Source organism: Cynara cardunculus, assembly GCF_001531365.2.
Source record: "Cynara cardunculus var. scolymus isolate 2C chromosome LG 13, CcrdV1, whole genome shotgun sequence".
Classification (NCBI taxonomy): Eukaryota; Viridiplantae; Streptophyta; class Magnoliopsida; order Asterales; family Asteraceae; genus Cynara; species Cynara cardunculus.
In genome coordinates, this window is record NC_037540.1 from 3627671 (window position 1) to 3651254 (window position 23584).

The 23584-nt window shown below is 31.2% G+C and overlaps 2 protein-coding genes across 2 annotated transcripts; one reads left to right on the forward strand and one right to left on the reverse strand.

Moving 5' to 3' along the window:
* Positions 1-1205: 1205 nt before the first annotated feature.
* LOC112525363 (probable WRKY transcription factor 57) lies at positions 1206-8172 on the forward strand. Its single transcript, XM_025135468.1, has 4 exons — positions 1206-1663; positions 2820-2963; positions 3613-4004; positions 7852-8172. The coding sequence occupies exons 1-3, from the start codon at positions 1281-1283 to the stop codon at positions 3995-3997; spliced, it is 912 nt and encodes a 303-aa protein (XP_024991236.1). The 5' UTR covers positions 1206-1280; the 3' UTR covers positions 3998-4004; positions 7852-8172.
* A 10498-nt stretch (positions 8173-18670) lies between these two features.
* LOC112526017 (probable WRKY transcription factor protein 1) lies at positions 18671-20756 on the reverse strand. The gene has a single exon (XM_025136393.1). It carries the CDS (start codon positions 20320-20322, stop codon positions 18811-18813), a length of 1512 nt encoding a protein of 503 aa, XP_024992161.1. The 5' UTR covers positions 20323-20756; the 3' UTR covers positions 18671-18810.
* Positions 20757-23584: the final 2828 nt, after the last annotated feature.

Below are 23584 nucleotides of genomic sequence, written 5' to 3' on the forward strand. Positions count from 1 at the left end.
AAATTTGTTTTAATTATATTATTAAAAATTTATTTTAATTTTATTATAAAATATTTGTAATTGATTATTGTTTTAAAATGGTGTTTTTAGTCATTTTACAAAATTATAAAGAAGTTTTTATCAAATATAATTCATTTATTAGCTAACTTATCAGCTAATTTGTCAATCATAACCTAAAAGCTGAACTTTTTAAATGTAACAGATCAACTGTATTTAATGTTTTTCTCAATACCAAGATTAAAGGTTGCAAAATGCTCATTAAGCTTTTTTTTTATTTGGTATTTGCTTAAAAAATATTTCTTCAATTCTCACGAACAATAATTGTATTGTGATTTCTAAAGACTGGTCGATGGCTACACAAAACTGTTGCTAGGAGCCGTTTTCAACATTTATTTTCTTTATATTGTTTACGTCTTTTTTTTTCCCAAAACAATTATTTCTTAAAATATAAATAATATTTTTTTAATCCCAAAATTAGTGTTCATAATGAAAATTATGCACAGTTTTAGATACATATAGTTATTACGTTTTTGGGTTGGGTTACAGTGAAAATGAGATTTATGATGAGAAGGGTAAAAATAATCTTTACATTTGGTTCAATTATAATTAAAAATAACTATTAGATCAACATTAATGAGATACACTACGTCAGTTCACTTTTACATGCATTGATTATTTTGCAATCGAAAGTGACCAAAGATTCAAATCTCTTATTACATTTCTCTAACTTAATTGATATTCTCAATTTAACTGATACTCTCACATGTTACTTTGTCTTAGGGGGCATTTGGGATTGCTTATTTGAAACACCTTATTATTTTTTACAAAAGCATTTATCAACTTATTATAAATCAGAAGGATTTAACTTCTTCAGAAACTCTTTATTATCAGTTTGGTACCGGTATAAGTTATTTATCCAAACACTTAAAAATGGTTATTACCGATACCACACAAAAATAAATCAATAAATTATTTTTATAAGCAATCTCAAACACCCACCTAGTTTCTCCGTATCAAAATAAGTAACTACAAATATAAATATAATATTTGTTTTAGTAATTATTTTTGGATCTTGTTTTGTGTGAATTTTTACGCGCGTAATTTCCATCATCCGTACTATATAAAGGAATGACGGTTGTTTTTTATCTTATCTTTTCCTCCATTTCACTTGACGTTTCACATAATCCAGAGAACCTTTTTCTACGCGTTTCTCTCTCCTAAAACCCTAGAATCTCTCCAAAAGCTTCTAGTATTTCCCTCTTCTTCACCGGATTCGCTATATGGATGATCAGAACAGTGCCGATCCAGTCACCGGAGGATTCTCCACGGACTCTACCTGGACGCTCCACGGCGATTACGGCTTCTTCGGAATCAACGATACTAGAGAGAATAGCATATTGAGCGAGTTCGGATGGAACTTCCAGCAACCACAGCCGGAATTCGATCGGATCGATTCTGGAGGTTGTTGTGGTGTGCCGGAGGATACTAATCCTACTACTAGTGCGGTTGCGGTTCAGACTCAGGCCGGATCCGTTGAAAACACAGGGGATGTATCCATGTCAAATCCTTTGGTTTCCTCCAGTTCATCTGAGGATCGGCCGGACTCTTCCGCAGCTTCATGTGATGTCGCTTCTAGTGGTAAACCGCCATCGTCGGAGACAGGGTGAGTTAGTGGTAGTGGTATTACTAGGGGCAGCGGAACCTACCATACAATAGACGTTTTTACTCACGTGTCTTTTTATATATAATATATATATATATTATTATATATATATTTGTAACCATATACAGTGCGAGTCTAGATTGTTTTTTCTTCAAATTTGAAAATTGAAATTTACGGAGATTTCATTTCAGAACTTGCAATCATTTTACATATGTTTTCTGCAAATGATATATGAAAAGAATAAGCGCTGAATTTTTTGAAAAAGAAATTTTTCTAAAGTTAAAAGTATTTATTAATTTAAACGAATACGAAAGCCGTGTCCGTACTCGTTATGTAGCGGGCACCCACCACGTTGTTTGATAGCCATTAACAAAAGCTGTTTACGCAAGTTGCTATGGCATTTCTGTGAATTATAGGAGTCAATGGTCTTTCTTTTCCACTACTAGTAAGCGTGAACACCGCCGCTATTGCGGCGGAAATGGCGTGGGTCTGGCGTTGGCGTGCTGTTTATGGTATCGCTTTTCCACATAAAATGACGGCAGAGAATCGGTGCATATGATTGATTTTCTGAAACTTACCGATTTTGAAAACAAAAAAAGGTTTCTTTCTACGAAGTATTATTTTGTGTTCTTTTTTGCTTTTTTAACTATTATGACTGACAGACAAGACCCGTAAGAATGCACAAAAGTTGCTCGATGAAATGCATCTGAATCTACTCGTAGAAGTGTTTGTTGCCATGTATTATTAACTCGATTAAATTTTGCTTCCTACTTTCTAATTAATGAGTTTTAAATTCCGAAAATCATCTGTTTGATTCATTCCCCTTACACTGCAAGCACAATCTTAAATTCAGTTTAAAGGCCTTTGCATTTAATGTTCTGCTGTTTTTTTTTTTTCCCTTCAGTATCCGTAAATGTCTTTGTATGAATTCTCCACAGTTGCAGTGTATAGATAGTTAAGAAACTCGTTTCATTTGGTTTAACAAATAGATTTTTAGTTAAATAAATCTAAAAACAGGATCCTCTATCCAGTTTTCCTAAGGTCGTAGCTGGTTTGCTGTATGAACCATGAAGTTAGATTTAGTTTTTAGTTGAAGTTTTTTTGAATATTTTATGACGCATGTCTTATCACAAAAGTTGCTTGAAATGATTTACAGGGGTAAGGTTAAAAAGAAGGGGACAAAAAGAATCCGGCAACAACGTTTTGCATTCATGACTAAGAGTGAAATTGATCACCTTGAAGATGGTTACAGATGGAGAAAATATGGGCAGAAAGCTGTTAAAAATAGCCCTTTTCCTAGGTTGTATACAACTCCCTCCTAAAAGTCATTCTAATGATACAAAAGATATTAAATGTTCATATTTACTTTAGCTAGAATTGATACAAAAATTTGCCCTACTTAAGCATAGTATGATCATTGCTAAATTAAGACTTACTCCTCAACCATAATAAAGAGTAAAATTTTGTGTCATCCATCATACTCTAATTTGTATGCATATCGAAGGTAAGAAGGGGATGTTAAAGAAAAGTTCATACATGAATCCTTTGAAAAAATTTATTTGAAGATCTATATGTGAACCGAGGTTGCAAATGAATCATATGGGTTTGCATATGCATCTTCAAATGAATTTTTTTAATGATTCGCATATGAAAGGTTATTTAACCTTTTTTCTTTATCTTCTAACAATATTTAGCTTTTTTATTTGAACCCTCACCGTATATCTATATGTATACCATACTTTGATACAACTTATAGCTTGCTTTATTTTAGGTAACTTCCTAAAGTGATCATTAATTACTATATGTTATATCAAGACGGGGTGAAAACAATTTAGAGAAACACAATGTTTTAAAGAGGATTATAGTTTCAATTATCAAATTACGCCCAACATATATACTTCCCCCTTATTTTCTAAATGTATTCCCTTCTTTCAACACTTGTTTTGAAGGAGCTATTACCGCTGCACAAATAGCAAATGCACTGTGAAGAAAAGAGTTGAGCGTTCATCGACAGATCCTACAACTGTAATTACTACATATGAAGGCCAACATTGTCACCACACTGTAGGGTTCCCAAGAGGACTGATCAGTCATGAAGGTGCCTATGCAAGACAGTTGGCCCCTCCTTCAACGTTGCAGCAGTTCAATTATCTGAGAGCTAACTTGCCACGAGTGGGTGATCATCTTGGTGCCTCTCAGTCACAGCCACAAGTAGTAGTTAGTGAAACTGGTGATCACAGTTCTCACAGAAAGCCTCAAGCATCCTTTCAAGATTCTCGTGTTGATCAAGGGTTGCTTGGGGATATCGTGCCTCCAATAATGCGCAATAGATGATATTAAGGTACGTTTATGCTAACTTTCAAAACTTTTAAATCTGAGTTGTTAGTTGTTTGTTTTTACTATTGAAGTTTCTTTATTAGAGTTAGTTTCAGGATGTAAAATGTACGATTGCTTTCTCCTAAATTGTTGGACGCGGATAATAGCCTTACCTGAACATGTTTTAAATAGTACTGCACTAATCCACATAGGAGTCCTTGATGATTTTCTCTTCTAGCAATAGTTTGGCCAACACTAGTAGACGACCATTTGACAAGATAGGAGTCGGTTAAAGCGTAAGACCATACTAAGCTCAACCAAGAGTACATATTGGTTCCTGTAGAGAAATCCCTTGGGGGTCATTGGGAACTCTGATAATTAGATTGTGCTCCTGTTGCACAGCCATAGACCCATGATGGTACGCTGGACAAATTGTGCCTTATAAACTATAGTTGTAAACATGTGCATTACATTCTCCGCCTAAAGCGGCGTGGTACTTCCTTTGTTTCGTAATAAGCACAATAACTTCTATTTAGATGAAAGTTTGTGAACAAGTAACAGATAGTCCCCACTTCCAAAGTAAATGTTCTCCTGAGGTTTTTATATTGTTATAAATTGTAAAAATATTATAGGTTTTTCAACGTCTTAGCGATACTTGTTTATTTACTTGGAATAATCATAGCATTGGACATATTTGACCACATTAACTATGAGGGTCAATGCAAAACTTCATTTCCGCATGGACCTAGAAAACATTAAGACTTCTAGTTAACCATTATGGCTCGCAAAAAGTGGATAAAAACTTTACGAGTTAAACATTATACCTCTTCAAACTATATATATCTGCGCCTCGGTTTCCTTAGCAATATTTATATCTTGTAATTTGTTTTGTTTATAACATTTAACTCGAAGTTCAGGGAGATTTTCACTTTCACATTGATAAATATCTATCCATAGTCATAAATTTAAGCTATAATAAGATAACTTAATTAAAATGCTTCTAGTAATTGGTTAATGAATTAATTGCATTATTGGAGAATATCTGGAGTTCTAGACAGTCAGTTGGGGTAATTTGTATATTAAAATGATGTATTGGTTCAATGGTTCTTGACATCATATTTTGCGAATAAAGCTAGTTAATTTGTTATAGAATAGATGGATGCTTATCTAGGTGCCCGATGTTTTTACTTGTGCATGGGATTTCATAATCAAGTTGTTTTTCGTCATGCATTAATTATATCCTCTAAGCTAGGACCGACTAGTTTAGGGTTGTGAATATATGCACATGAGTTTACACCCAAAATTTCTTAAGATGATGATATAATTAACTTACTCTTGGCATTTAATATACATCTTTGTCATCTAAAGATATATACTCTAGAGCTTGTACTGCTAGCAGTAGTCATCAAGATGCATGCACCTTTCAGTAGCCTACCAAAACGGATGGTCCTTGGTCTACAGTCGATATGGTCCACCTGGTCCTATGAAATTGATTGATAATGATTATAAATAGTAATATAGTATCATGCATTATTTTTATTTTAAAGAAAGACAAATAGAGAGAGAACTAAATTCCTACCAGATTATGAAGATTGAACTTAAATATCAAGTTAAATATTTTATAAATGATAAATATATGGTTGGTTTCATCATACTAATTATAAGTTATCATCCAACTTGCATGGAAATTTGACCCACGAAATCAAGCCTTCATCCATGCTTCTTTTTTTCTGATTTTTATTTCCGATAATGAGTTCTTTTAGCATCAATATGCTTTGATTCGAAACCTTGATTACTAACATGGTATATTAGGCCCTTTGATGGTCAATCCATTAGTCACATAGTGCGCTTGTTATCTTTAGTCATAAAAAACTTGTATAATGTTCTTGCTTTGCTAACAATTTTGTGGTCTACTCTTTATCATGCTTTGCTTTTAAGTAATTTTTAAATATTTTACCCCCCCCCCCCCCCCAAAAAAGGGTGCACCTGTCAGGAACCCAGATTTAGTGGTTTTTTAGTAGGAAGTGATATCATTTTCAAAGATATAGACGATTCCCTTTTCTAGAAGAAAGATGATTACTGTAGTGGAAGAGCACCAGTACCATATACTGATGCCTCTTATTATAATCCCCTTCAAAACGCATGCAGCTGATGCTTTGTCAGAAAAAGACGGTTATATATATATACATATGTTATTTGCATATGGGATTGTTATTCATATCTCTTCTCACTCACATACCCTATAGAGAGGGGGTATGAAATAAAATTAAAGGCTTGTATACAGATATTCATTCATAATCATACATACATGAAAAGTGGTGTGTATATATATATATATATATATATATATATGCTAAAAGTTAGTTTTAAATCAAGATAATTGAGCTCATTTTAGAAGCCAATTATTTAGTTTTCCATGTGACTTGTCTGCTTCTACATCTGCTTTTTGGTAGCTACTCTTGTGCTCAAAGAGTTAATTCTCAATTCTCAAGTCTCTTCATCATAGATACTCCCACTTTGGTCCACGTGCTCTAAATTCCTTTGTTTGTTAGCTGAATTAGGCTTTTCAGGTTCAGAAAAGAAGAAAAGTAACTGAAACTTAATTTTATTATGTCCTTGCTAGCAGTAATTATTGTCACAAGAACTGTTTTCATCTTTTACAATGGTAAAACATGCATTTAATTTGTTCAACTTTAGCAATAATGGAAGAACAACTTCAAAGACAGTAGTAGTCCATAAATTTTGATCATCCTAGGATAGTACAAAGATCATATCATTCAACCTTGTGGGATTAACTCAACTGACAATAAGTCTTGGGTCTTTGTGGATTCTCCTAAAAGGCCACCGGTTCGAGTTCTACAAGGTCACTGGGGATTTTTTTAGGTGTTCTCCAGGGCCTTTGGAATTAGTCAAAGTGCATGCAAGCTGCTTCAGACACTCACTGTTAACAAAAAGAAAGAAAAAGATCATATCATTCTTTTTTCTAGTTTGTTCAACTTTAGCAATAATGGAGTTTATTCTTTGTATGTGTGCTTGTGTTCATAAATATAGGTTACAACCAATCTGGGGCTAAATGCCTTGTAGGAAAACTTATCTTTTTGGCATGTTATCGGCTTAACTAATTCTTTTCTTTTCCTTACGTTTTCATCTTCATTTTTTTTTGCTGGATGGGGTTCTCACAGAAGACGAAATAATGTACACTGATGAATAATTAATTTGATTACGTCTTGCATCTTTGATCACTTGAAGCATCTTTAACAACTATGTTAATTAGAGATTTTGAAGATTTATGAGCTTTATAATTGTTTAAGTAATAAGATATATAATTTGCATGATAATGGATAGATAATCATACACTGCAATTTCTCATTATAAGTTAGAATGATTTAACTTCTTAAAAAACTTATTATAAGTTAGAATGATTTAACTTCTTAAAAAACTTCTTATTACCGGTTTGACACCGGTATAAGCTATTTATCTAAACACTCAAAAGTGATTATTATCGATGTCATACCAAAATAAGTCAATAAGTTGTTTTTATAAGCAATCTCAAACACCCTTTTAATCTTAGTTTTGAGCAATACCTATAATTAATTATTTTATTTTTTAATTTTTCATTTAGTTTAATTGTATATCTGTTCGATAGAAAGAAAATGAGATAACATGTTTTAATTGGTTTGCTTATACATAAAACATGCCATATATGACATTGGTTATGTTCAAGTTGGTTGTCGCTTCATATGTATTATCATGTGTAATAAGAGTGTTCTTGTGTTTTCATAAAATAAAGCATTTTCGTTTGAAACTCAGAAGTAGATAATGACATGCAAGCTGCAATCTAATGATGAACAATTCTTATGCTTTTGTTACAGTTCACAAATGGTGAATTAAGATCACATTTCACGTCATCCACCGAAATCTACTCGCTATTTTCCAGGTAATTACAAGTGCAAACTTTTGATGGAGATAACTTAGCGACTAAAAAAATTATAAGTCATCTACTAAATTGTTTATTCATTCTTATCAAGTGGCTAACCTTCTCTCTACGTTAGTTTTCACTTTTAAAATCATTATAACTCTGTTGTTGTTCATTAATTGATCATAATATTATAGTCTTCAAAATATATTTTGTATATGTAATAATTTCTAATATAACTTTTGGACAGAAAAGTCTTAGTGTTTGATTCATCTTAACACAACAAAATATTCAAAGATGCACAAAATTAAGCCAATATAATTTTCTTGACTTATTGTTTGTGGCTTCTATACTAATTATTTGGTTTCATGTACATGTATTGACATAAATATTTTATCATGTGACATGACTAATTATTAATGTATTTGGGAGTGCTACTTAATTATTGTGACAACAATTATACAAACTTAAAAACCAGTTTTCATATGTTGTTTAACATGCGTAAAAATGCAATATTCATAGAGTATTGTTTTGTATTCAAGACGTTCATTGCTATTTTATATGGAAAAAACATGTTCTAAATATTGCAAATTTGAAATAAAAATGTTGTATTTTTATGCATGAAAAATGGTTTGTAAGTTTATACGAGTTACTAATTTTGTAAAAAGTGACTCCTGCTCTCTCTCGATATTTATATTATATATATATATATATATATATCACTCACACTCTTTTTTTTTTGTCTCTTTCTCTCTCTATCTCCCTCTATATATATATATATATATATATATATATATATATATGTGTGTGTGTGTGTGTGTGTGTGTTTGTATCTATATAAGGAAAAGTTTATTTGAGAAGTAAGAAGTGATCTTAGTCCTTTATTTGGTAAACACTTGCGGCTTTAACCGTGAAACCTCGTATAATTTCTCGCATAAATATGCATAAGATAGAGGGTAGTTTCATAACTTTTACAAATAAACGACAAAATGGGTTCATATGGGAACCTATGTGATACACATTAATTATATGTTCATATGTGAACCTGATAATTAGTTCACATTTGAACTATTTAACTGATTCATATATGAACATTCACAAGTTAATTAGTTCATATGTGAATTATAAACGTTCATATGTAGATCATACGGGTTCTTATGTGAATTACATGAGTTCACAAATAAACATATAGTTCATATGTGAATCATATAGGTTCATATGTGAATCCGTTTGTCGTCTATTTGTAAAAGTTACGAAACTATTATCTCTATTTTTCAAATAGATGCAATTTTTTATCAGTCAAAGCCGTAATTATTGACTAGTCGATCTTGACCGTATAAAGGGCTAAGATCATTTATTTATTTCTCCAAATAATTTTTGGTTACACACACACACACACATATATATATATATATATATAGAGAGAGAGAGAGAGAGAGACAGTTGGGTTCAAACGATGATGGTGACCAAATAAGATAGCACAGGAAAGAACAATTCACACTAAAATTATGTGTAAAATTATATGTGATTTCTGCATCCTTGTTTGCAACCAAGTCGACTATACAATCCTTGTGTTGACTATGTTTTGTAAATTTTATGTGATTTGACCTTTTTTTTGTTATTTAATTTAATTTTATTCTCATGTAAGTGTGTGTGTAATATATATATATATATATATATATATATATATATATATATATATATATATATATGTGTGTGTGTGTGTGTGTGTTTTTGTTTGTTTGTGTAGTCGCATGTCTGCCCTTAGATATCCACACTCAACACAACCTCATTGGACTTTGGTTAGATTTTTGGGAGGAAAAAAAATTAGGCCGAATATATCCTTATATATTACTAAATATATTTTTATATGTTAATTTTTTTTACATAAATTAATATTAAAATCTAGTTTTTATTATATTTATAGTATATTATTTAATCTGATTTTAATATAAAAAAAAAATTATGAAAAAAAGGTACCAACCCTAAGGCATAGGTCTACACTAGCACCTAGTCGTAGTTGTTTAAGGGTCATGGTTCTATACTTTACAAGCCTGCTTCTATGTGCCACATATGTAGCTATTTCTCTTACACTTTTACTTCTTGCTACTTTGTTGGATTAACCACCAATGAGATGACAATAGTTTATATATTTACATAACAATTAGTTTTAAGATAAATGTAGTATGTTTTTAAATAAGATTTGTACTTCTCCAACTATTATTACAAAATACTATTCCCTCCCTTTCAATCAATTTTATTAAAAATTTGAATATGTTTTCAATATCTGTTCCCAATATTTCTGTATTTCATTTACATATTATGACCGTCATAATAAAATCCTCTTGTGTATGGATTCGATCAACTGGTTTATAAAATTCAAACTCTATGTGCTTCTTTATATCTTGAGTTTTTATGAATATATGAACATATTTAGTTCCAAATAGTCTATACTCCTAAAGTTTAGCAAATGTTAGAAATATTTTTCAAGTTTCAAACGTTGCAACATCCACGTGTGCATGCCTCTTCAGTTGTATTCATGGTTTGTTTTGTGTTGAGCATCTTGTGGGTTTCCTGTGTTGCATACCTAACCGATGGTAACGTGTGGGTTTGTGGATGTCTCTTTTCATCATGCGGAGTTAGAACATTAGTATTACATAAGCTTTAATTTGCATTGAAGATTGACTTAAGAACACGAAAATTATCAAGGGTCATATATCGGGTATCATTTATCCTATCAGTGAATGGTGATCATGACAAGGACAAAGAATTACCTGATAAAAAGTATTACAATTACTGCAAACCTTACATGATAAGTCTAGAAAAAAATATTTTTACCCATTTACCACATAATTAAAAAAAAATATTTACCCACAATCGATTTTGAAAGCAGAAAATATGATCAATAAATGAGGATAACAATAGCTGCTCTCTAAACATTGAAAACAACCTCGTAAATAAAATATTAAAAGCTCAAGTAATTCATTTCTATCACCCATAGAATCAGTATTATAATAATTAATTTTTTAAATTTTTTTATTGGATGGTAAATAATTAAAAGGTGGAATGGTTGCATGAAATGATTGGGGGTATGATGGGGATAGGTAGTGTGTAGGTGGTGTGTTAGAAGTGTCGATATTGGGTGGATTTCGATGTTGCTTCAAATATGTGTCAGCCGACAGTATAGATTCCTCCAGTCTTTTTTACCATCATGCCGACACCTTCTTTTTTACCCTTTCTGTTTTACAAATATCACCTTTTTATATTTAACTAATTAATTATCGAATATAAATTAAAATAATCATTTTTACACTTTATATTTATTTTATTGTTATTTATTACTCAATATCAGGGCCGTCCCTGGGGGAGGGCGGGACGGACGTACGTCCAGGGCCTATAAAAATTAGGGGCCCAAATTTTTTTAAATATATATAATAATAGTTCAAAAAAATTAGTAAAAAGAAGACACAAAAAAAATAGTATCTAATATGATAAGAAAAGATTTTGGTACTACATTAACTATTAAAGACCCAAACATGTATGAATTAAATATATTGAAGAAAAAAAATACATAAAGAGGTTAATTTGTCGTTCATTATATAATATTATTTAATGTTTTTTTAAGTTCTTTTTATCTAAAACCGACGTCTAAAAGTATATGCTTCAAAAACTTTGATATATTATTCATAATTTATATCTCATCGACTCTTTTGATTGTTCCATTCTTGTGTGAATTCTATTTTTATATTAGAATATGATAGATTTTCTTGTTATTAGCTAACAAAAACCCCTATCTTTTGAAAATATTACCAACCATTCAAAACAGTACAACTTATATTTATATTTAGAATAATAAAAACTATAATTGTTTTTTTCATAGTTATTCTTTATTATCTAATATTGAGTGTATAAATCGTATGTACTATTTTATATCTAAAATAAGAGTAAAATCTTAAACTATCACCAACATGAATTTTTTAATTTATATAATTGATAATTATAGAAAAGTTTGTTTTAACCCTAACCCTATGTTTTTGAATCTCTTTTACGTAGGAAAGAGAGGAAAACAATAGGGGAAGAAAAATATTTTGTTTTCAAGATTTTTTGAGGGAAGGGAAAAAAATTATATCAAATTTTATTTTTATTTCATTATTTTTCCTTCCGTTCTCTTCTCTATTAAAAATACAAATAAAAAACTTTATTTTTCTTCCTTCCTTTCTTTTATTTTTCTTTTTCTTTTCCTTTTTGATTTTTTTCTTTCCTTCCCAAATTCGAAAACATAATATAAAAGCTTAAAATGGTATTAATCTTCCTAAATTTGAAAACATTATATAAAAGTTTAAAATGATGTTAATCTTCCCAAATTCGAAAACATAATATAAAAGTTTAAAATGATGTTAAAAAACATTAACATTGGGACATGGAAAACCAACCTATTTACATTGGTTTACATAGTGTCACTCGGAAATCAGAAGAATTGACTTTGTGACCTCAAATGATGTCATTCTATGTACCAAAAGTATATCATAGAATGTTTTTGATGATGAAACAAATTACCGATACTACATAAAAATGTTCTAGTAAATAACATTAATTTAGAAATGAGTACTGGTTGATTTTGCGTCCAGAAATACTCGGAAAAACGATTTTATAGGAATTCATTGTTATTTCTGATGATAAAAACAATATATTGAAAAAATATCGTACTTATCGAGGGCCCCTTTTTACTTCTCGCCCAGGGCCTAAAAAATGTCAGGAACGAGCCTGCTCAATATATTTTAGAACTGTCATTAGATTTGAAAGTAGCACCTCTATAATTTCCGGAGGACACCTTTATAATCTATGAAGGAGTCAAAGTGTAAAAAAAGTTTATGAACTAGGTCCGTGAGTACAGGGACCAAATCTATAAATTATTTCTGACATTATGTAAAGTGGACAAAGTGGCACTGTGGACCTTTATCTAGTTTAGAGATTTGGTCCATACACTTGCGGATGTGGCTCAAAAATATATTTTTTTTACAATTTGACCCCTCCACAAATTGAAAAGGTGTCACTTGCGGACCTAGTGATTTTTTAAATTTTGGGAAGAGAAATGGTTTAGAAATGAATCCAAAGTCTGAAAATGTTTTTTTCTTTTAATTTCCGTGAAACAAAATATATAACATATAAATTTTTATTTCCTTCGTCTCAAAATAAATGTTCAAAATAAAATACAAGAGTTTTAAAAAAGTATAATTATTATACATTTTAATCATGGACAAGAGGAGAATTATATGTTTAATTATAGAGAGAGAGAAAAAAATGATCTCATAATTAGAGATAAAATAGGAAAGTAAACATATATTTTTGAAAATGAATATTTATTTTGAAACAAATAAAATATTAACATATACATTATTGTTTGACGAAAGAATAAAATCTTTAACTAATAAAAGCATAAATAATTTTAAATGGCCTTTGGCCTAGCGGTATGAAATCAAGGGTTCAAACCTCACCAAAAGTGAGGATGGTGTGTAAGTTTATTTGTTTTGTTTGTCGTACATATAAATATTATATACTTCAAAAAAAACATAAATTATCATGACTAGATAATATGTGTGTTTTTTTTAAAGTAAGAAAGAAAATTTTAACCTTTCTATTTGAAAATAAAAATTAATGATATATATCTGGTTTGTCTTATTTTTTTTAAAGTTCAAATACTGGTTAGAAAACAGTAATGGCGTTGATTTATTTTCTATTTTTTTTTATAGAAAAGATAATAACATGTTTAATATTTATGAGCATAAATAATGATTTTGTTTGAAAAAAAAATTCATACCGAATTACTTTTAGATATTTCGTTGTTTGAAAAAGTTCAATATTTTCACAATCATCATTTTTTGCATATTTATTAATAAAAAAAGACCAATTTCTTTTAATCATATTTTAAAATAGAAATAAAACGAAGATAGTAAAATATAAGAGAAATAAAATCGGTTCGAGTTCTATTAAAACAATTAAAGGTTTTCTTGATTGTTAATTTTAGGATTTTATAGAATACGATCAAAATATTTTGATTAGATTAATTAAATAACATGTCTAAAAGGGTCGTTTACCAAACACTTTACTCGGATAAACGCTTACCAACTCACGTTACCTTGTCGGATGAATATGGCAAGGACCAAGAATCTTACCCGGTTAGTGAGGATCTCTTACCATGGTTAGCGTTTATCGGGTAAATTGTTGCATACGATGTCGTTTTTGTTGACTAAAATCTTATCCGATAAGTAAATGATAGTGTTGATTTTAACGGTAAGCGCGGATAAGGATAAATAGTGTTGAAACTTCTAGATAAGTAGATAGTATCATAGTAGTCAGTAGTCACTCTAGTCTTCTATAAGCAAACACGTATTAAGCCCAATCCAAATGATCTAAAACTTAACCGAACAATTTACTTAAGGCCCATATATTGCAAGCCCAACTTACTAACCCTTCCAAAGTTCCAATTTTAAATGTGACCACATGGTGAGTCGGATCGGACCCAAATTGATACCTTTAAAATTGGGTTGGCCAATGTTGGTCCTCACCGAAAATCATAGGACCAATTTAGGCTCGGTTACCGGTATCGGGTCTGGCCTGGTTTTTAAAAAAAGTATATATATATAGACTTGGAATCATGTGACACCAATGGTTTTTTGTGAGACCCGTAAGACCAAATATAATTATATATATAATTATAATTTTTGAAATTTAGCATTAAAATACACTTTAAATAATGCATTTAAGTAGATAAAATCTTGAAAAACTTAAAAGAACTTGAAAAACTTGGGTTATAACTTATTAAAACTTAAAAAAAATGAAAAATCGGGCCTATAGACAACCCGTCACGGTCCCATAACCAGTCCCGTAACCATGTCTTGAAATTCCCTGAAATTTGTAACCGATCCTAATTAGCCTCGGGTACTTTATCCAATTTGGCATGTATCACAAGAAAACTAAGTTTTTTCTTTAAAAAATAAATAAATAAATTCATTTCATAGAATTAAATGGTACACATGCAAATGTATCGCTATTTGTTTCATACAAAAATAGCTAGTGAAAATCGATTTGCATATGTTCTTTCATTTGTGGTTTAAATCAATTGATTCAGATGGGTTTTATGGATCCAGATCTATTCATTTGAATGGAAAAAACCGATCGGGATCAAAGATAGGAAATCGAAACTATACTATACCTCATATAGGATTGGTGGGCACGATCCCGACCTATAACATGCTCAACCATGGCTTTAATAATCAAGCAAGTTGGTAGTTAACGTCTGGATCAAACTTATACCAATAATGACTTGGAGACTGATGATCATCAACAAAGTATATCTAAAACTACTGATATTATCTTCAAGCATAAAGACGGATTTTATAACATTATTGGAAGCATTAATGCATGATACATCGTATAAGTTTTAGTAAACTAGGTCTATACAGGGATGAACCCATAATTTTTTTTTCAAACGGTGGCACCATTTGACTAAGAAAATAACACTAACAGGATTCGAACTTGGGTCTGGGGTGGAATAAAAGTTTTGCAAACCAACTTTACCAAATAAAACTTGTTCTCATTGTAGTTTCAAAATACATACGGTGGCACACAACAAATTAATACGGTTACACATTTTACGAACCTATAAAATTTTACCCTTCGACAAAGAAATGATACAGTGGCATGTGCCACTGTTACCACTATACAAGGTCCGTCCTTGGGTCTATATTAGGGGTGAGCATAGGCGGGTACCCCCCCTTTTTGACAGGAACCGGAACCGGCGGTTCTTGAGATATTGGAACCGGAACCGGTTAGAGCGGTTCTTAAATTTTTGGGTACCCGCTTCCTAAAATATTAAAATTTTATTATTTAGAAATAAAAAACAAAACATTGCCAAAACACTAAATAAATAAGCAAGAATACAAATTATACAGAAGAATTGTTACAAATATTGTTTAACGATTACAAACTATAATAGATTAATAGAAAATATTCAAAGTTTAACGATTACATACTATAATGGTAAATTTTCAAAGTTTAACGATTACATACTATGAATCCAAGTGAATACACAATTTGAAAAAATACGAATCATTTTATATGGAGAATTTAGATGAATAATGAAGATGACGACGTGCTTTCAAGATGTAAACCTAATATAAATTTGGTATTAAAAAATTATTTTTTTTTTTTACTTGAAAAATACCGGATACCCGGCGGGTAACGATTCCGAAAAATTGAGAACCGGAACCATTCACAATTGGTTCAGTATTTTAGGAACAGGAACCGGAACCATTCACAATTGGTTCAGTATTTTAGGAACCGGAACCGGAACCACTCATATCGGTTCCGGTTCCGGAACCGGCAGTTCCAAGACGGTTCCGGTTCCATAGTCGGCTACCCGGTTCCGCTGCTCACCCCTAGTCTATATCATCTCCAGTATTCTAAAAAGTGTGATGGTCACGAGGCCCATCATTCACGTCCTGTTAACACCATGTCAACAATTTAGAGAAGCTCGTTGTCGGTGGTTGTTTTCTTTTACTTTTACTTTTTCTTTTTAATTACAAATTTTATTCAATACTAGTATAAAAACCATATATGTATGTATATATAATACACATAACATATACATACACACTTGTGGCCCTAAGTCATGCATTGTTTCAAGTTATTTAGAACAATTATTTCATATCACCTTTGTATCGTAAACCATACCTAACATATCTCACTTTGAAAGTAGGGTATGAATGACGGAAATCACGCAAGCCTATATGCCCCCAACGAGTAGAGCATCAAGACTTTTGACTTTCAAAAAAGCGTGCAAGAAAACGTTGACACCAAAGTCTAAAGAAATTGAACCGATGATTTTTGAAAAGTCGGAGAAATTGGTTAATAGTATTCAACATAAAAACAAGTAAATGCAAACAAAAAGATTCCACTTTTGTATGTGTCATGGTCGCGAACGTGTCTGAACTTTTCTTTAGATGATCACTCTAAACTTAACCTAATTTGAATAGTTTTTGTACATGATTAGGATGGATTTTTTACCGACGGTTTTTTTTTCCAATTAAATTTGTTTTGATGTGATTTCATATACGATCAGAATGATTAGACCCTTTTTCCATTAGATTCAACCGAAGATCAGTAATCGTAATTTTCGGTCTTTATATGGCCCTTTTCAACATTGATCTGTATGTTTGGTTATTATGCTGAATAAACAGTTTAAATGTCAAAAATGACCATTTTACCCTAATTCTTTATTTTTTTTTTGTCTAAAAAGCCAACAGTTTGATAAAAATGTTAAATAAATAACTTATAAAATTATTATAAAAAAAAGATCAACTTAAAAGTTCTTTAAAATAAAAACAACTTGATTTAACATAATGATATGAATTCAATGTTACAATCAAAACGACTGAAAAGTGACTTTGATAATTTAGAAAGGCTATAAAACAGTTTATGGGTCTTTGAAAATTAAGCTCTTACCAAACATATAAGTATGGTTGTGTGAATCAATCATATCTGCTATACAGCTCATTAAGACGTTACCGAACAACCCCTTATCGTCTGATATTAGATTTTTTAAAAATGGAAAAATATATAATAAATGGATTTAGCAAAAAGATGAATAGACAAGAAAATGGAGTAGAAAAGGCATAAGATATGGTGGGTGAGTAAAAAGGATCAAAAGTGCATTCAAGTTTGTGTAAAAAATTCTAGAAAAGTAATCATTTTGTTTATAAATTTATGTGTTTATTTCCATTTCTTAAACCCTCATTCACTCTCAAACTTCTATTCTAATGCAAGAAAAGGCCAAATGTTCAAAAGTCAAGGTCCAAGGACCCCCTTTGTGGACCACTCTTGCATCACTACTTGTACTTCATGCTTAACCACTAGTACACTTCCTAAAGGACCAATTGAAAAGATACCCTTTTTTGGTTTAGCGTTGTTTAACATACACCGCTCAGATACCGTATTAGAAGGGGTGAAACGTTTGTTATATGCAGTTAACTGACAGTAGTAGTTCGTTGAAAACTACATGATTGTATGATTTAAACTCAAAATCCCTGATATTATCTTTAAGCAATCTTTTTGCGTCTTAGAGGGATCGAATAGTTATAACCTATTTGCAAAACTTTTAATTTGCGAGTTATCGTCAAACGAAACTGATCAAGATTTCAATTTTTAACCGACCCTTTTCAAGTTGTGGAAGTAAAGTTAATTCTATAGGGACCCATTTGGTTGCTATGCTTCAAAACAGCTTCAAGAAAGTCCTTCCTTTAGGCTGCCTACCACACACACTAACACCCATACAAAACCACCATATAAAGACAGAAATGTACATTAAAACATGGAATCATGGTGTATTTTCAAAAAGCAAATCCCCATTACTCATAGCACCCCCCACTAAAACAGATGCCACCAAATTCCTATAGGAACAAGTAAACCATAGCCAACAGTAGTTCTATGGAACTCAAATTCAACTTTCTTGAAATTTAGGCATAAATTCAAGATTTTGATGATTGGGGGAAAAGTAAACCATAGCAGCAACAAAGAAGAAAGCATAAAGAAATCTTGAAACAGATAAAACAAAATCTGGGAATTCAACTCTAAATTTTCTTGAAAATTAGGAATAGATTCAAGAAATGGATCAACTGGAGAAACAAATAGCATTAGCAACAGCCAAGATCTTGAAACAGCTTTAAACAAAACTGGGAATTTAACTTAAATTTTCTCAGAAAATTTGTGGGCATAAAGTCAAGAATCGGGTGAATTGGAGAAAATGTTCAAAAGTTAAAACAGTCTAAACAGTAAGAAGAAAGATAGAACTCTCACCTCTCTAATGTCCTCTGATAAACATGCAAAAACGACGACGGAATTTATGCAGTTTCCGAACCTAATCCTCTTCTGGAGCGGGGAGATTAAGATCGATCATATCAGTATACGTTGGACCTTCATTTTCTATCGCTGCCATATGATCGATCCTTTCTTCAGAACCATTGATGGAATGAGACCTCTTATGACCTCCTAAAGCTTGCCCTGACTTGAACATCCTAAAACAAATCGGGCATTTGTGTCCTTTGTTCTTTTTCGGCCTCATTTTCTTCTCAAATTTAGCCTTATGATTACGACTGAATTCACCCTCTGAGCTGTTTCCACCAGAACCGAAAGCGTTGTTCTTCTTGTGGCAAGGTCTGTGTCCACCGAGCCCTTGGAAAGAACTAAAAGTCTTGTTGCAATTCAAACATTCATACTTGTTTCTCTTCTTATATGATCCATCTCCTTCTGGATTATAAGAATCATCGTCATCCCGGATTCTTTTCTTTAAAGAATCATTATATCCGAATTCCTTAAACAAATTCCTTCGTATCTCAAGTTTTTCCTCGTAAGTCAAGTCTCTGTAGTTGAAACCCTTGACCCCTTTGGATCTGTTCTTGTGTTGATCACCACCATTCCTAAGAAGCTCCTCAACTGAAATATCGGATTCCACTTTCTTGGTTCCATTTCTACAATACCCGGAATTGGAATTCTCAAACTGGAAACTCTCGGTCTCAGGGTCTACAACACTAGACTTGTTCTTGGCCAAATTCCATTCCTTTATGCCATTTTTCATGTCGATTGAAGACAATTTAGTCTCTAAAACAACGGAATTGTTATCCGAGGATTCCACAACCGAATTAACCCCAGCCCAGTTGGTGGAATCCTTAGATAACATCATCAAACACATTGCTACTTCTTCTTGTTCAAGCTCATCAATTTCAGAAACAGATGAAGATCCATAATTATAATTGCTATTATTGCTAGTATTAGTATTTGTCAAAGAGAAAGAAGATGGTTTAACTACAACTTTTCTGTACCTCTTTGACTTGGATCTTGTGACACATGAAGGATCCTGCAAATCGTTCTCTTCGGTGTCCGAATGACTGTCCCCAATTAGCTTATCATCATCATCTTGATCAAGATTCTCACTGGTCCATGAATGATCATAATCCTTCAAACCCCTATCTTTCTCAGAATGGAAAGCCATATGACCACATAAAGCCTTCAAAGATTGAAACCCTTTGCCACATTGCTTGCAAACTTTCTCATTTGGGAAAGGTAAAGTTGAAGATGAAGAACCAACTGCCCTCCAACTCTTTTTAGGGTTCTCCCTTAACCCATAAGAACTAGAATTCCCATTCTCATTTCCATTCCCATTACCATTCCCATTCCCATTCCCGTTCCCATTTCCATTGATGATTAAAGTAGTAAGCTTCTTAATGGGATCAAATTTGTCATCTGATTCAGCCGAATTAGCAGCAGCAGCAATCACATGAGACCTCATATGCCCTCCTAATGATTTCCCACTTGGGTACCTCTTATCACAAGACTTGCACACAAATCTGAGTTCATCATGATCCTCATCCATCTTGAATTTCTCTAATTAGCAAATCAAGAAACACCCAATTGAAAAAAACAAGAAACAAACATAACCCACCAAAGAGAAAGACGAGTTTAATCAATTAAGCTACTACATTTGCTGAATCTGTGAACCAACATCTTTAGGTTTAGAAACTCGAGGGCTCAAATCCCCAAAACACAACCCCACAAATGGTGGAAAAGAAAAGATTATTTAAGTGAGATCAAAAGTAGTCCAAAAAAGCTCATCAAATTCAGGGATTTGAAGCTTTCAAAACAGATCATTGTTTGAGGGAAAAAGATCACACCCTTTTCAATTTCAAATTGGGGGAAACAGGTTTCGGAAGTTGAAGATCAAAGGCAAAGAGAAAGAGAAAGAAAGCATTCCATATCTTAACAAATCTTGTTTCGAACACATGAAAACACAAACAGAGTGGTATCGTAATGTTCAAATTTGGTAGAAATTAATGAAAGCCCAAAAAATACAGAAGAAATAATCAAAGATTGGAGCAATGAAAGGTGGTTGTAGCTAAGAAGTAGCCAATCAAGAGATGGAGAATTGAAAACAGACTCCATGACTGTTTCATCTGTCTCTTTCTCTCTCTATATATGAGTTGTAGTCGGAGGAGAATTCCATGCATGGAAGCAAAGTACTAATAAGAGGGGGGGGAAGGGGATGGCACGTGTAATCAAGAGAGAGGATTTCGTTCATGTCATCTGACGGTCATTATTTAGTTGGATCTAATTCGGAAGATCCCAGGGTTTCTTGAATTTTTTTAGAGAGAGAGTATAGAGAAACTACAAAAGGGATTTTTATTTGTTAGCGAAGAACATTTTATTCCGCATTCTTGGTTATAAAAAACCAAATGGATTATGAATTATAGACTCTCACATATTACAATAACAAGATAATAAATTAGAAGAGTATTCGTACAATACAGTCAGATACATTTTGATTTTATTATTTTATTTTATTCTTTGTTTATTGATATAATACAGATTTATATGGTTTTGAAAATATGATACTGTTTTTATGTTTGAAAAAAAAAATATCCATATTACTATTAAATTAACTATTTAAAAGTTCTAGTTTTTTGTGTAATTTCTTTGATTCAATTTTTCTATTATAATTCAATTTATGTCTAATAATGAATCAATTTATTTTTGGTTTAATAATATAGTTTTTTATAAATATAATAATTAAGTATTCGATTAGATTTCAATGATTATCTTAATTATATTTTAGATCTTTTAGATTTTTTTATATTTAAAATATGATGTTTATCTGCAGTTAGTTACATAAATTCAAAAATGAAAGTTTAATAAGTTGTATTTATTATAATATAGATTAAATGAATCAAATTACACCATCTTTAGCGGTTATGTTAAAAATAGAGAAAATAAATTAACTGTTAAAAATAGAGAAAACTATCTTTAGCAATTATGTTAAAGATAGAGAAATAAGAATTTTAGTAATTCTTTTGCTCCAAATATGAAAAAAAAAAAATGTAAAAAGTTTAAGAGAAAATTTATTATTTTAATACTTCTATCAATAAGAAACATTGAAAATAAATCTTTAGGAGAGAGAAATAATATTTTATTAGATATTGAATATTTTAATAATATAATTAATATTAGAATGAGTAAAATATAGTAGAGGTCGGAGTTGAATGTAATTGTATTTAGAGATCTTGACTTTTAAAATCTATTTTAAAGAAAATATAGCATAGTTATTGGAGATGCTCTTAAGAAAAGAAAAAACACAAAGAAAATAAAAAACTGAGAAACACCCTGGTACCCATTTCATCTAGACGGTATACATATGTCTATAGAAGTGTTACCGGTCACTTACCTTATCGGATGAATATAGAAATGAACAAGGACCGAAATTCTTACTCGATAAGTAAGGGTGACAACTTCTACCTGGTAAAGGTTTTATCAAGTATTGTTGCATACGATGTTGTTTTATTGAACTAAAATCTTACCTGATCAGGTAAGTAAGAATGTTACCTCTTGCCGGATTAGCATTTGGGTAAGGAGACTCTAAGTTGTGATAATATTGTTTTCAATTCTTTGTATACCAAAAACAGAAAGTGGAAGAGTTTCTTAATACTCCTTCTGTTCCAAATTAAGTATTCATATTTCTATTTTAGTTTGTTTCAAAATAAGTATCATGATTTTAACTATCTTATTGTTTGAAAGTGTGATTCATAATTTTTTCAAAAGTTCGGATATAATCACAAAGGTGGTACCTGATTGGTTTGAGTTTAGGTATCAAAGATCAAAAGTGTCTGGAGATCTCAGGTTCAAATCCAAAAAGAAATAAAAATCACTTTGTGGTCACGAAAGTTCAAATGCGGTGACTTCGGACTACCCGCAAAGCAGGTGGTCATATTGGAATAATCGGTATAGTGAGTTGGATATTCATGTTAATTAAAAAAAAGTTCAAACATAATATTATTTTTGTGAAATTACCTATTTATCCTATAACATTATCTTTTTATAAAACATTACTTGAATAAAACTCGAGTTCTATGGGACCAAATTGGTAACCATCAAAAATACACAAAAAAAAGTTGATGGTTTTTTGTTTGGTTCTTTATAGAGTTAGTAACTTGCATATTGTTGTTGATGAATTTGATCATAGATAAACATTAAAATAAACTACAGTTTGGTCCTTATGGTTTCTCAAAATTAACACTTTTCGTCCTTATAGTGTTTCAAAGTTACAGATGACCATGGTTGTTTGAAAAAAAGCATCCATATCTATTTATTCCATCTAATAGTCGTTAAAAATCCGTTAAATGAGGTGTATTTTCGTCCTTTTACTCACTTTTTGTCTTTTATCCAATCAAAAACCACACGAACCAAAATCATAAAATCGATTTTCATCATGTAAAAAAGACAAAACAATCGATAAAATGATGCAAACGTCTCTTATTGAACAAAATCTTTTAACGACCGTTAGAAGAAGGGACCAAATCATGATGTTTTTACAAACTATGATGGTTATCTTGTAATTTTATAACCGTAGGAACGGAAATCATTCTTTTTAACAAACCACATGGATCAAATTTGTAATTTACTCTAAACATTATTTTGATATTTTGAAATACTTTTTTTTTTACCATTAATAGTACATTCTAATTTTCCTTTTATGAGGGTAAGAATGGAATTTTCCATTTTGCATATATAAGAAGATTGGGACTAATTCAAAAGAAGTCTAGTCTAAGATAGTGACTTCATTACAAAAGTAATTATAAATACAAGTA